The 15,091-nt window shown below is 42.4% G+C and overlaps 2 protein-coding genes across 2 annotated transcripts in view; one reads left to right on the forward strand and one right to left on the reverse strand.

Moving 5' to 3' along the window:
- INSYN2B (inhibitory synaptic factor family member 2B) overlaps positions 1 to 12,921 on the forward strand; it is a 114,370-nt gene extending 101,449 nt beyond the window's left edge. The window contains exon 4 of the mRNA XM_046000059.1: positions 9,985 to 12,921. Coding sequence (XP_045856015.1) covers positions 9,985 to 10,171 — 187 coding nt within the window. The 3' untranslated portion in view covers positions 10,172 to 12,921. The remainder of the gene's footprint in view (positions 1 to 9,984) is intronic.
- The window catches only part of DOCK2 (dedicator of cytokinesis 2), a 407,119-nt gene that overhangs the window by 194,343 nt on the left and 197,685 nt on the right, over positions 1 to 15,091 (reverse strand). The gene's annotated exons all lie outside the window — the stretch shown is intronic.

Below are 15,091 nucleotides of genomic sequence, written 5' to 3' on the forward strand. Positions count from 1 at the left end.
CTCTAAAAGCTGGAAAAAGCAAAGGAGACTCTCTCACAGAGCCTCCAGAAGAACACAGTTCTGCTGACACCATGATTTACAGTTCTGGAGGACTTCTCTCCAGCGTTCTAAGAGTACCATTTGTGTTGTTTTAAACCACTAAATTCGTGATGACTTTTTTCAGCATCAATAATAATACAACCAAATTAAACTCTCATGATTCATAAACAAATCACATCTAATGGGAGTTCAACTTATTTGCCTTTTTGGATGATTTTTACAATTACGACAGCTAGCTGACAGCAAAGATCTATTGGGTAGAAAATTAGGGGAAAGAAATAAGATGGTGTCTATTATTACTGGTCATTATAAATACCTTTTGTTCCCACATTTAATCCTCACCACCATGTGAGACCGATAAAAAATACTCCCATTTTACAGATGAGGCAACTGAGGCTCAAGTACTTACACAATACTCAGATTAGACACTTGGGACTGAGAAAGTAAGGCACATGCACAGTTACTCTGAAGCTAGTAAGTGGCCATGACAAGACTGAGACTCACTTTTAGGGCCTGCTAGTTAGATTCCATAGCATGCTACCTTTAGAGGACAGACCTGTTTGAAGGGTGTCAGTGGTATGTTACATGGCCAAGTTCCCCTCAGCCAAGGGCATCATGAGGGCTTGTGTTTTAGATGCAGGCTTTAAGTAATATTCTCAAAGGGTAATCATGGAGCACCAGCATGGGAGTCACCTGGGTATCTGAATACTGGTTGCTGACCTTGACCCCCTAACCTGCTGGAGCAGGAGATGGGGTGAAGGATGGCAGGAGTCTGTAGCTACAGCAAGTGCCTTGAGAAGGTCTGATCCCAACAAAGCTTAAGAGACCTTCAATTAGGTAAAATCAGGATTTCTTTTTTAAAAGATTTTATTTATTTGAGAGAGAGTACAAGTGAGCGAGCATGTACATTTGAGGAGAGAGTATAAGCAGTGGAGAGAGAGAAGCAGGCTCCCCATCCAGCAAGGATTCCAATGTGGGGCTCAGTCCCAGGGCCCTGGGATCATGACCTGAGCCACTTAACCAACTGAGCCACCCAGATGCCCCAAAATCAGGGTCTTGAAAGAAGATGCAGTTGATTTACTAGAAACTTTTGTGACAGTCAGCCTATATGCCCATGAAAAGAAAATTCTTGCTAATAAGATAGCCCAGCAAATAGCTTTTGTTTTAAATGCATCATTGGAAAGACATTTACTTTTCTACTAATTGTAGGGTTAGACAGTTCTATACAAACCTAACTCGGGGGTACAGATGAGAGTGGATGCAACAGGAAAGGAAGTAGAGGTCAGGGGGCTTGCTCATATAGTAAGTGTAATTTTTGAGGCCTCCTATATTCAAAGAGAAGAGAAAATGAGTCTCCATCAGTCCACTTTGGGGCCCAGGCTTGCATTATGCATTACGTAAGGTATTCACTTGCAGTGGCTCCTTCCTGCCATGTCTCCCATTTGCTCAGGCCTCATCTGAGATCAGAACAGAATGGCAATCCCTGCTGACATTGCTCCTCCAATTAAGGTTAAGACCAATTAAAGTCCAGTGTTGCTCCCAAGCTAAGCCCAGATGCTAGGAACTATCCTCTGGTGAGTCCTGGAGGAGCAATCACAAATACCAGATAGGGTGGTATGCAAAGTGCTGGCCCACACCAGCTCCCTGACTTAGGAGAGAGGTATAGTCATCGCATGCTCCCGAACCAGGTAATATGCATGACCCCAAATGCCAGGAGCCTCCACCACCATCCTCTCATTTCCTCAAGCTCCACAGACCATGGGCTGCCTTTTCACCATTCCCGATTCCTCCACCATTACAACTCCTTCTGACCAGACAGAGAAGTTACGGATATTCAAAAGATTTGCTGCAAGGGCCTCCCTTTGTATTCCCATTGTTCCTGATGTCACTCCCTCACCGTTTAGATATTCAGAACTCATCAGAAGGAGCCTCTCCAGAACACAGGCCAAAGCCTTACAGCTGCGTGCCCTGCAGGAGGAAAGCCAAGCCAGCCCCTTCCTGGGGAAAGAGGCTCGGGAGACTTACATGAGCCACACGGTCAGTGGCGCTGAGTGTCTCCCTTGAGTTTCCTTCTGTGGTGAAGCTTTCCGACTACTGGGGCTTGGCCTTGCCTTCTACTTACAGCTATTACCTAACTAGAGAAAAAGGCATTATCTTACTAGAAATGCAATATGCACCTGGGCCTGTGGGTTTAGTAACCCACTTTCCACCTAAATTATTTAGTATTTTCTTTTTGTCTGCTCCTGATGCTCTGCCAGCGTGGAGCTGGGTGGACTGTGCGGGCTTTGCCTTCCAGCCACAGTCCTCCCTCTGGCCAGCAATGAAGTCTGTGGTGAAAAATAATTATAAATTACACAGCATGTCTGTTCTCTCTAGTAATCACAGGGGCGTTTGCAGCCCTCACCAAATTTCAATACGGACTGAGCAGCATTTATTCCAGATGCTGAAACAAGGACATTAGGGCAACACCACCCAGCATCGCCCCAACAAGTGCCACCAAACATGGCTCAGCTCTCTCTTTTTAGGAAGCAGACATAGAATTCGAAGCACATGTGGAAATTTCTCAGAGCCCTGACAGGTTGATCCCCAAGACATTTGCTTCTAGCCCCAATTTCTCTCAGTAGCTTTGTCCCTTTCTTCTTCTTAGAATGCAAGGAGAAAGTAGGATTTATAGCATCAGCAATTTATCTGAAATAAAAATGAAACCTATTTTAATGCATTAATAGCTAAAGAGGCTGAAACTTACTATAAATATAAAATCAATCAAGTTTAGAATTTCACAGGAATAACAAATGGATGGCTGTTGGCACAGAGAACATGGTTGACCACAGAATGACCCAATCTGTATTTCTCTGTAAAGTTAATGTAACAATCATTACTGTGTATTGAACGAGGCATGGTGCCAAGAGCTTTGCTAAACACTGTACATGTATCCTCTCATTTTGGACTCCCAACAATCTTAAAATGGGGGTATGGTTGTTGTAATTACTCCGCAGATGAGGAAACAAAGACTCAAGAGGGGTTACATGAACAACTTGTCCAAAATTCAATGCAGCCAGAGCGCAAACCGATCCTGCTTTCAGGAGATTTTCTTGCCCCTGCCCCTCTTACTCTGACCTTGCAGAATCAATGAATATACGTGTTAAAGTTCTCTGAGATGAGCTGCCACTTCTGAAGGCCAAACCTAAAGACCTTCTTGACACAGAGCCACAGAAGGCAGGGCACAGATTTCCTTCACAGACAGGGATCAGCAGTGAAGATTTCTGCAGCTTGGTCCTACTTACTAATGTATCGAGAAGGGAACCTACAATTCTCTGAGGACTCATCAGCAGACAGAGGCCGTAGGAGAAGGGGTATACTTGCCAACTTAAAATGGCTGCAAGTTGTGAAGCTTAAAATTATACCCTATAAATAATGAGCAATCTGGTCATTAGAAGAAAGCGTTAGGAACAAATCCCTTCCAGGCTGGGGGGAAAAGAAAACAAACTAACGAAAGCTCCTACTTTCCCAGACTGTAATTCTCCCCCAGAGACACTTTCCAAAGTGGCGTGATTTATCCAAGTGGAGAGGAACCAAACTACCTTTGTTGATTCTGTTGACTTTTATGGCTAATTCTCTAAAAAAGAAAGTTGCAGGCAGTCAATAAATCTGTGGTGCACCTGAGTTCTGTGGTAAGAGGGGTCACAGAAGCACTCCGACAGAGATGATGAAGGGATGGAGAGGGGTTTGGGAGATGTTTTGTCTTCAGAGAGATGCTGTGGATCATGAATTTCTCAGCCAACTCACTTGCCTGGAGTTATGATTTATGGCAGTGGCTTGTCGCCACTTTTCTTTATAAAAGAGCAAGACTCACCTGCTAAGAAGAAAGTGCAGAGAGACCACCACAGACCTCAGCAGCCTACAGCAGACCCAAGACTGATGAGTCCCTGTATGACCTCGAGTAAGCTTCCTCTTAGGGGTGGTGCCCACCTGCTCTGGGAATGCGGCCTTATGGACAGAACTGCCCTGCAAGCTAGAAACACTGTTTTGAAGTGGGTTGGTCAGCTGGGTCAGAAAGTGTCATCATGTGCTACAGCCGCAGGTTTGGTCCAGTTCCACAGGGAGTTGTGAGGTCATCAATGTGCACGAGGCCTTGATCAGCACTGCCTCACCACACCTGCCCCTTACACATTTGGCATCTAGGACCTCACACAAATAGAGACTACTATGCTCTTTCAGCACAGAATACCTCAGTATACAGGCTTTGGAGCTGGACAGTATAGGCGCAGATCCTGGCCCTGTCGCTTACTAGTGTGTGCTCTTGGCAGAATATTTACCTCCCCTCGCCTCAGTTTCCTCATTTGTAAAATGGAGTTTGCATCTATCTCAAGGGGCTATGAAAATTACACGAGACACGTGAAAATTATTGAACTTGTAGTATAGTGTTCACAATACAGATGACTCTTCATAAATGAGAGGAGTGGTAGCTCTCCCTGTCTTCCTGCCACCCTTCCGCTCTCTCCACTTCCTCCTCCTCCTCACCTTCCTACTTCTCCTCATTCCTGTTATTATTATTCACATTAAATACCATATGTCCTCACCTAACACACTGTAGATATTCTCATTCTTTCTTCTTAGAGTAAGACCCCCACCCCACCCCCCCATAGCCAAGCCCTGGAATAAAACAATCTCTCTTTAGGAAAAACAAAGGACTGGGAGTCAGGAAACCAGGCTTAGATTCTGATCATAACTCATGGTGGGACTTTCCTTTGCCAAACCCTTTGTCAGTTAAATGGGGATCACAATCTTCCCGACTTCCTGGGCTATTATAAGGGTAAAAGAAAAACACAGATCTGAAAGGTTTGTGATATAAAAGTGCTAGATAAATGTAAGAGGTTTCTACTGTTTGTTTCTGCATAAACTTTTATCTCCTTTTGGCTCATCGCACTTCAGTTTTCCCAGCCAAGATGCTGCATCCACAACCTGGCTCGGTTGTTTGGTTATATTCTCATGTATTTACCTACTTTTTCTTCTACTATTTCTTCTTCCAGACAAGCCACAACTTTGGCTTCTCTTTCCTTCCAATTACCTAGAAAAACATCCTTCTACTTTTCAACTAGTATGATGGCTGAAGCATTGATCTATCAGCTAGATTAGTGAGGTGCCCTCAAGAAGAAAACCTGAGAGCTCTCTTCCATTCCTCCTTTCCACACAACTCACTTTCTAAGTGCGATGTGGTGCCATGCACAGGCATTGTGGGCAGAAAGGACTTTAAGGCTCCCCAGTGAACTGGGCACCCCTGAAGCAGGGGTTAGGTATTCCATCCATCTTCAGAGGACTAACCTCACAAACCTTGAGTGCTCTGGACTATCTCAATGGTCCCAGGCTTGAATCACACACTATAATAAATTCTTTTTTTTTTTTTTAAGATTTTTATTTATTTATTTATTTGACAGACAGAGATCACAAGTAGGCAGAGAGACAGGCAGTGAGAGGAGGAAGCAGGCTCCCTGCTGAGCAGAGAGCCCAATGCAGCACTCAATCCCAGGACCCTGGGATCATGACCTGAGCTGAAGGCAGAGGCTTTAACCCACTGAGCCACCCAGGCACCCCTATAATAAATTCTTGGCCACCATTTGCCCCAATGTGAACCAGAGCTCTGCACAAGCCAAGCACTCAACACTTCTGTCCTCCCTATGGAATATGAGTGGCAGAAAATGGTAAGGGTGTCAGGGTAGGAAGATTAAGAGGAAGAAAACAAGTGGAGGTGAGGCTGGGAGAGTTACTGGTGTTGTACCTTGATATCAAGCTCAAGGCAAAAAATCATTCCCCAGAATCTATAAAGAACACTTTGTTAAAAGTTGATTTGAATTCTTACCAAGTAGGCAGCTTATTCCTTTTCAAGAGGGTGCTGAATTGGTGTAGGTTGGCTAAGTAAGAAGTTGAGTGGTATCTCCTCTTCTCTACCCAGCCTCAAAATGAAAACAGATGAGAGAGGGCACTACCCCCTGCCTATTTATAAGGCAGCTGCTACCAAAACAAAATATACTTCCTGTCCTCCCCCACCAAACTAAACAGTAGTTTGTCAAATGGAGGAATAAGAAGAAAAGTGACAATTTCCTTTATGTTAATAAATTGCTTTGGCCTTAAAAACATTAATCAATTTCTTTCCAAAGTGTACATGCTTCCCTATACTCTGCTATTTGTCTGGCCTTGAAAAGAAAGTCACTTTCAATCCCCTTTAAATTGTCAAGACCAGTGGGGACAGTTACAGGAGGGGGGTGGGGAGCTCCCTGAGCTCTAATGATTATAATGGAAACCTGTGTTGTTTCCATAGAAACATAAAGAGTGTATTCTTCCCTGAACGTATATGGAGGGGAAGAGTGAAGAGTTCCTGACAAGGTGTACAATTACTGAAGAGCTAAGGTATGAGTGAAGAGGTAAGGCATTCAGTCCCTAAGATAGGAAGACAAGAGACTTAGTGAAGAGTGGAGTGGGCAGACAACATATCCTACGTGAGGACATTTCACCTGTTATTGTGTCCCATCTGCACAACTACCCAGTGAGGTAACTTTATAATCCCTGCTCTCAACTGAGTCTCAGAAAGAGTAGCAACTTGCCCAAGGTCACCCAGCCAGTAAGCGGTATTCTCAGTTCAAACCCAGGAGTGTTCCACTTAAGAGTCCCTGTTCTGTTCTCTATATTGGGCTGAACTTTAAATTGTGATGATGAGACAGAGTTAACATTCTGTCTCCTGGCTCTTCTCCCTCCAGGCATGCCAGTTCTATACATATTCTGGAATTCCCCAGAGCATTATTTTTTCTAATTGGTATCGGGACACTATTGTGAATCTTAACAAACTCAAAGGGTTTGTTGTTGTCATTTGTTTGAATTGTGAAGTCAGAGAAAATTTACATATAAGGAAAAGAAGGAGGTCAGTTTATGTGTATGCTCATATAATCTGGTAGAGGTGTGTGTATGAACAGGTGGTAGGTAGGGGTAGTTGAGATAAATGCAAAGGAATTTGTAAAACAATTGTTAGTTTAATGATCTCTCTCATGTGCTGGGATCTAAGATCTATGAGAGCAGTATCCATATCTGTCTATTTTACTGTTATCCCTGCAGTTGGGCACAGTGTCAGGCCCAAAGCAGGAAATGGATGGTTAGCCAGCTGGCCAGCTGGCTGGATGGCTAGATGATGGGTAGGATGGATGGATGGATGGATGGATGGATGGATGGATGGGTGTGTGGGTGGATGGATGGATGGATGGATGGATGGATGGATGGATGGATGGATGGATGGATAGATGGATAATTGGTTGGATAAATGGATGGTTGGTTGGCTGTCTGGCTGATTGGATAGATGGATGAACTATCCCTTATCAGAAAGCACAGGAAATTTTGAGAATGAGCAGGAGGTACCCACTTTTTTGGGCTCTATGTAGTATTCTAGGATGGAGGAGGGAAGGCTAGGAATATTTTAGGAGGTAGCAGAACTGTGAATGTGTATGTGCCCTATCTGTGAACTAGTGCTAGTGGGGTTAAGAATCAGAATTTGCAACTTACTGCTTTAAATGTTTTCCTTGAAGCAATGCAGAGGTTGTTGGAGATCAGTTCTTCCCCAGCTCTGAATCCATCTCTTTAAGTTTCTACTGGGGAGAGTGAGATGCTGGTAATGCAGACAAAAATTCACCCCATGCCCAGAGACAAAGAGGAGTGCAGTGCTGGATAGTGCATCCTGTAAGTGAAAGCCTCAGTGTTTGAATTTGTGGATGTCTCTGTTCAATGGCCTGGCAAATCCTCAGGTTTGGCTAAAATGCCCTTAATTGCTTTTGATGTTGACTGGCGTTACTGAAGACATAGAGCCACTGGACTACCAGTACTAGGAAGCCAGAAATAATGTCTGTCTGTCTACCATTCCTTCCCTAGCACCTATCATAGGGTCTGGCACATGGGTGATACTCAATAAATATTTGTTGAATGACTGGCTGAATACTTGGTGCCTTGTTCTGTGCTGGGTGTTATACATGCATAACCTTTAAACTTCACTGAAATCCTATGAGTAGGTACCATGCTCATTTTGCAGATGAGGACCCTGTGGCTTAAAAAAAAAAGAAAGAGAGAAATGACTTCCTCAAGACCTCACAGCTAATCAGTTGTGGAGCTTTGCTTTGAAAAACACAGCCATTATATAGGTCATCCAGCCAGGAGTATGTCTCTATAGAAGAGACCAGGGAGGGATGGAAAAAGAGAGGATAACACCAAGGAGAAGAAAATCTGGGTGAAACTTATGAAAAACACAGAAACAAAATAATCAGAAACATCTTCCTAATACTCCCTAAGCACTGACACCCCATCAGTCTGGCTATAAAACATGCCATTTGGCTTTTCTGAATTTTCAGCTTCTTCCAGCTTGGAAGGCCCATTTGGGGGCTTCAGTAGTCATGTGTGACAATCATGATTTGCCTTTCCAGCAGCACCTACTCTGCAACTGGGTCTCTTGTGATGTGACATGGAGATAGTAGATCAGGACAAGTGTCCCTTTAACAATAGCTCCTTTTTATCCCTGGCTGGGTAGAAAGACTTCGGACTGTCATGGCCACATCACAGGCCACTGTGGGGGTCTTCTGTGTTCTATTTGAAACATTTCAATTCTCTCCTTGCCAAGCAAAGAAAATGCACAGTTTCTGTGACTCTGCATTTCCTCTGCTTTCCACACTCCTCCAGTGGTTACTCATCTTGGGCCATCTGAGGCCTCTAGAATGAAACCAGGTGAAAACACAGCTAAGAGCTTAAGAGTCTTCTTATAATCATCTCGGCAGTGGAAAGTCCTCCATAAGTAAATCTCCTAGGATGGAAAGTAGACAATTAAGGGCAGAGAGAGCCCATGAACAGCCTTCAGGGGCATCTGCAAGATTCATTCTTTCTGGCCCTGCTCTCCAGTTTCTGGGAAAACTGAGCCAGAGTTATGAATCAAGCTGACAAACTCTGACACACCTGCAAGCCTGATTCTCAAGTCCTCAAGGGCATGGGAAGTGTGAGTACCCAGTGTGACCCCCCCCACTGGTGAACAAACCAGAGCTTCTGTACTTCCTGACTTCTGGCTTTCTCAACTCCTGGGAACTGCCAGTCCCCAAATGCATCATGTTTACCTCACAGGTCTGTGTACAGATAATACAAAGGAGTCTGTATATTAATGACTCCAAAACACACAAATAAAATAACAAAGAAAAAGTGGGGATTAAGAAATACGTGTTAAAGGAAAGTATTTAAATATGTCTACATTGAGGTAAGTGTATATGGAAAGCTCTCCAAGCCACATTATTAAATTGAGAAGCAAGGCAAAGAGCAAGGCATAATGTATTAGTTGTAATAATGGCAATCATGATAATAATAACAACACTAATAGGAGCTACTAAATATGGAAGGTTTACTTCCATAGAGTCAGGTACTGCTGTAAGTGTTTCCTTTATATTCTCTCACTTAGTTAATATACGTATTAATTCCAAAGAAAGCCTTTGAGATTGTTGCTGCTGTTGTGTCCGTTTTATTGATGAGGAAACTGAGTTGTCAGTTTTATTGTATATTCGTCTGTATTACTTAAACCTTCTATAATGAGGCAGTTTTTGTGTAAAATGTATAAAAATAATTAACAATAACATTAAATAAATGTGCAAGAGAGATTGGAGCAATTTTTACTGAGCACCTACTATCAGGCTGCTATCTTACACATCTCTTTTAGACTTAAGAATATCCAAAAAAGGAAGGCATTTCAGGTGCCAGTTCAATCCATGAGGAACTGGAGGTTGAGAGGACTGGCACAATCTTCCCAAGGTCAGTAGGTCCCTAAGCATGTGGGACTTGATCTCAAAGCCTATGCTCTTCCATGTCAGTCAGACACTCAGTAATGCTAAATCAGTATGTGCTGATTTAAATTTACTTTCCTTCCTTCTCTCTGTTTTTCAGTGTAGAATATGATTTTCGGCAGCAGGAAGGCAGGTTCCATGAAGTTCTGCAGAGTCTGGAGGAAGCGGAACCAGTGGAGGAGGCATCTCCTCCACCAAAGTCTCCAGCAGAACCCCCAGCCTCTGAGAAACAGGACTTAAGGAGGAAGACCAAGAAAGTGAAGAAGAAATGCTTCTGGTGGATCTGAGCTTGTTGAGTCCATTCCCTTGCCCTCCCCAGATACCTCCCCAAGGTGGGGAAACCACTGCCCTCAGGCCTTCTCTACTTCTTAGCACAGGCCCCGGGTGGTTAGCCACTTGTGAAATGGGAAAGACTCAGGCTGGTTCAACTGCTGCTGGACACCTGATCACAATGTCACCTGAATGAGTGACGCTGCTTGCTGAGGACTTTGTGGACCCTAGAGTGACCACTCGCCTAGCTTGCGGTCACACATAACCAGGCCATATCCTTTGAGAGTCTAGGTTCCCACCATGAGCAAAACCCTATGACATTTTCCAACACCTCCATGATGCTAAATACTTCCTTTCCATCCCGGGTTCATCATCCCAAAAGGAAAAAAAAAATGTTGTGCATGACAGGAAGATAGAAGAGCATTATAAGCAGATACCCTGGGGGGGGAAAAAAAGAGAGATACATAAACTGCAGTTTTCTAAGATTTTGGCATATAGAAGCACAACAGAAGTAGGTAGGGCATAAAAATGCAAGGTCACTTGGTGGGTTGGGTCATCTCCATTTTTAATTAGCCCTTAGAACGCAAATCAAGGGTGTGTCATCTCATGCTATGTAAGCTTTACAGGCTGTGGCAGAGTGAGGTTACAGCAGGGTATAAAGAGCTTGGTGGTATGGCTATCCTGCAGTTGTAACTGCTGCAGATCCTGCCTTAAACCATCATGTTCTCAACCTTGGGCCTGAGAACTGTCAGCAAATGGTTTGGACCTGGTTTGGGCTTGGACTTTAAGATTCCACAGTTAATGTCCCTGCAATATTTAAGACCACAAGATCTAGCAGCTTGTCTGTCCATTCATCTTACTAGTAACATAAGACTAAGATAAAACACAACACTGGTTCTTGTTCATTCATCCCAGCAACAGCCTTGTAGATAGATTCCAAAGTACGTTAATCTTCATAATCTCCCTTTGTGATGACCAGGTGATGGTCACCTGATTGATGAAGCAGCAGGACTGGGGATGAGAATATATATATATATTTTTCCATTTTAGTATTAAAGACCTTTCCTTCCCAAAGTCTGAATTCTTTTGAAGTCTGACTCATTCTTTTGGCAAGACCCTCATACATGTGGGTCCAGTCAAACTTGCATGGCTGAACAAACTGCTAAAGTAATAGAATTAATTGCTACATACTCTTGGGGATAAGGAGTAGGTTGGAAAGGCTCACATCCTTTGCATTAAATTCTCTACCAGGCTGTGGTTGCATTGATGCTGCTTAGAAAAGGGATCCTAAAGCTCAGCAAGCATTCAGTGAAGAAGGCATTTCGTAATCCCCTTTGCTGAAGATCAGGTGTCTGAGTTAGAGTCTGCAGAGTGCACGTAGGACGTATGTACCACACTGCAAACTGAGACTAACTGAGCAAACCACTCCGACAACTTCACCTTTCCCTGTCACCGTACTGCAGTGCACAAAGCTATTTCAGTGGGAGCGAGAGGGAAATTTGGCAAAGAGTTCTCGGCTTGCACTATTTAAGTCTTGGAATGTCATTCAAGATGTTCTCATTCTGTTTCTAGTGTAATGTTTAAACCCACAAAATGAGACCGGAATACATAACACTAAGTTGGAATTAAGATAAATACACGTGTCATACTTAAGAAGTCACATTTCAATAAGATATGCTACCACTGGCTAAAAGCCATAGATCTTTCTGTATCCAGACAATCAACTCTCAGTTGGCCCCAACAGTGGAAAAGAACAGCACAGAGGATAATCCAATAAAATGAGATAATTTGGGATCTCTTATATAATTTTATCTCATTGTAGAGCTTCCATCTTAATTTGCTTTGCTTACGCTAATTTCCAAATTAATTTGTATTCTCAGGTAGCATGCTAGAATGAAAATAATCCTGTTCCTGGAATTAAGAGACCCAGGCAACAGAACAGTCTATTACACTAACCTTGGCAAATTGCTTACATTTTCAGGACTTGTTTGTCCACTCTTGAATGGAGATATAAATACTTACTCTACCTACTTTATAAGCTCTGTGCACATTCCAACATCAAAATGAGCAGAAAACAGAACAACCCAAAGCTGAGTGGGATCACTTGCCAGAGTTAGCCTGGAATGATGAAGAGGTATCTGAGGAAACTCACCCAAAAAGGATAATCCAACACTTGGATAATGAAGCTCACCTTGTTATATACTTACACTGAGTTGGGGACTTGAGATAAATCCTCAACTGAATTAAATGAAATTGGGGTTGGAAAATGTTGCCATTTTGAGAACAACAACAACAAATGAGGCTATGAAAATTCTATACCAAAGCACAACACAGCAGTGCTCAGGCCACCGACCTGAAATCGGGAAGGGGGGGGGTCTCTTCTGGATATCGAAACTTTTAAATAGTTAGGAAGGAAATGGGTTCAGTAAACAACTTCCTGCTGATAAATGATCATCTTTATGTTTCAAACAACATACAGATCCATATGCCAAATCTCTATACTCACCTTCCATGTGAAATCACTTCTTTGTGAAATATTATGTCATATCTACCATGATATTCTACAGAAATGATGTACTTGAGGTTATATGGTTTCATGGAGAGATATTAATTTAGCAAAAATTACTTTTATAAAATTGAAGGGGAAAAGACCGATACATCAACTTCAGTTGCAGGAGTTTATGTAGCTGCTTTCTCTGTAGTTAAAAAAAAAAAAAAATAGGTACTCACTATACTTGGAACTTCATACCAGTTCATCTATAGAACACCTTCTTAAAGACTATGTACCAATGTAAGGTTTTGTAAATTTCTAAACTGTTTTAAATGGGATATTATCTTTTGCAATAAACTTACATATTTTTCCTAGGTTTTAAGACTCTATTACTAGCTTGGGTTGATTTGCGTTATAAAATTTAAACTTAAGAAGAACGACTTAGTGGTTCTAGTGACAGGGATAGTTTTCATTATAATCGCTTCTGTATCTTTCCCAGGAAAACAAATCAACAATGAACACATTTAGAACTTAGTGCCTCAGTGATTACATGAAGACCCACATGTCCTGGGAGCAAAGGAGGTGGTTTAAATGAATGGAGTATTTCCTAGCTTCATTCAAATGGATATACTTTCATGACTTTTTGTCATTATTGTGTCCATACAATATAATTTATTCAACATTTTAAATTTTTTTCCTCTAATTTTCTTCCTTAAAAGATAATTTTATATCACCATCATAAGGAAACCAATATTATGTTCCAAAAAGAGAAGATAAAATCAAAATGATTTTGTTGAATTCTTTCTAAAATTTTTGAGTGTTAAAAAGGGAGATTAGCAGATATTCAGCACATGCTAAATCCACTTTAACACCAAACACACTTTCTACTTGACTAATCAGAATGTTTGAGAGGGAAGTGAAAAGAAAACAACTTTCCCATCATGTGATTCATTTTTTTTCCTTTATTGTCCATGAACCATCTAAAGCCAGTTTGTTTACCAATTTAAGGTGGGAAGAGTCTTAGGTATAGAATCAGAAGTCTTGGGTCTGACACATTTTGCCACCTTCTTTTTGCCAAGTGGCTTTGGGAAATTTAACTTCTGTGGGCCTCTGACTCCTTTTCTTATAATACTGAACATAATCTTTGCCTTACAAAGGTGTCTGAGACTTAAATGAATGAAAGTCCTGAGCACAAACAGAGAGCACACAACGGGTGCTCAATAATTGTATATTCATTCATTTGCTGATTGAAGTAAATTGGGAGAGAAGATGCAAGATGCCTTCATGGGTCTGTAGTGGGTTTTCAGAATCAAGCTTTAGATTTTCTCAGGGCAAAATAATGGTGTTGATAAGGAATGAACCAGAAACCATGACAGTGAATGTGCCCTGACAAAGTCCTCAGTGACCCAGAAGAATATGCAGGCATATCAAGCACAGCATAGAGCTTAGAAATGAAAGACTCTTGTTGTGTGGAATCAAGTGTGCTTGAGGGGAAAGACACTGCAAGAGCTGGGTGCCTGCCATTTTAAGCAAAAGGCAGTCAAGTAAAGCTAGATGAGTTGTCTGTGTGCTCACAGCAATAGTCAGGGAACTCAGTGCTGGAGCAATGCAGTGGTGGGAGTAGTATGGGAAGTCGATAGACCACCACGACCCAGGGCAGTCCCAGGAACCACTGACACTAAACTAAGACCCATTCTGACTGTCCTCCAACCGCCTCACCAGCTGAGCAGAGACCTCAACATGGCCTTTGCTTGAAAAGGCTTTCATTTCAAGCTGCTTGAGGCAATTTGCTGTACACCAAAAACACATTTCTTTTTTTAAGTCCAAAGAAACATAGATTTTTTTTTTTATGATCATTATGCTCATAAAGCATGGCTTGCAATAAAAAGAGCTGTGGGACAAATCCACACCCAACCAACACCATTTATGTCTGGCGTAAACAATGTTTGAAAACATAATGTTCATAAGCCCTTTTGGGTTTCATCTCAACTTCATCCCCATCTTTCAACCAACTTACAGATTGAATTCCCATTAGTCACATCTATCACCACTACTCCCGAGGTTTTCCGAACATATGACTTTGGCCTGCCTCCTATATGGCCCTCGGTCCTACAGAAAACTGAACCTAGAGCTTGGTTTTTTCACGGCCAGACTGAGCTAGATGCCAAGATAAATATGCCTCTCCCCCAATACTGCCACCCTGTTCCAAACCCCTCCTCTTATCTGACCTCCACAGGTGTGTCCCTACTGGTCCCCCAACATGTACTCCCACTCTCCTCTAGCACATTTTAGACATTGCAAGCAAAGGCAATCACACTCTCCTCTAGCACATTTTAGACATTGCAAGCAAAGGCAATCACCACAAAATTTAGATCTGACCCATGTCACACTTTGGTTTCCTGATAAATTTAGAAAGTAAGACTGGGTCTGTCACTACAAACCCAGA

Source organism: Meles meles, chromosome 3, assembly GCF_922984935.1.
Source record: "Meles meles chromosome 3, mMelMel3.1 paternal haplotype, whole genome shotgun sequence".
NCBI classification, from domain to species: Eukaryota; Metazoa; Chordata; class Mammalia; order Carnivora; family Mustelidae; genus Meles; species Meles meles.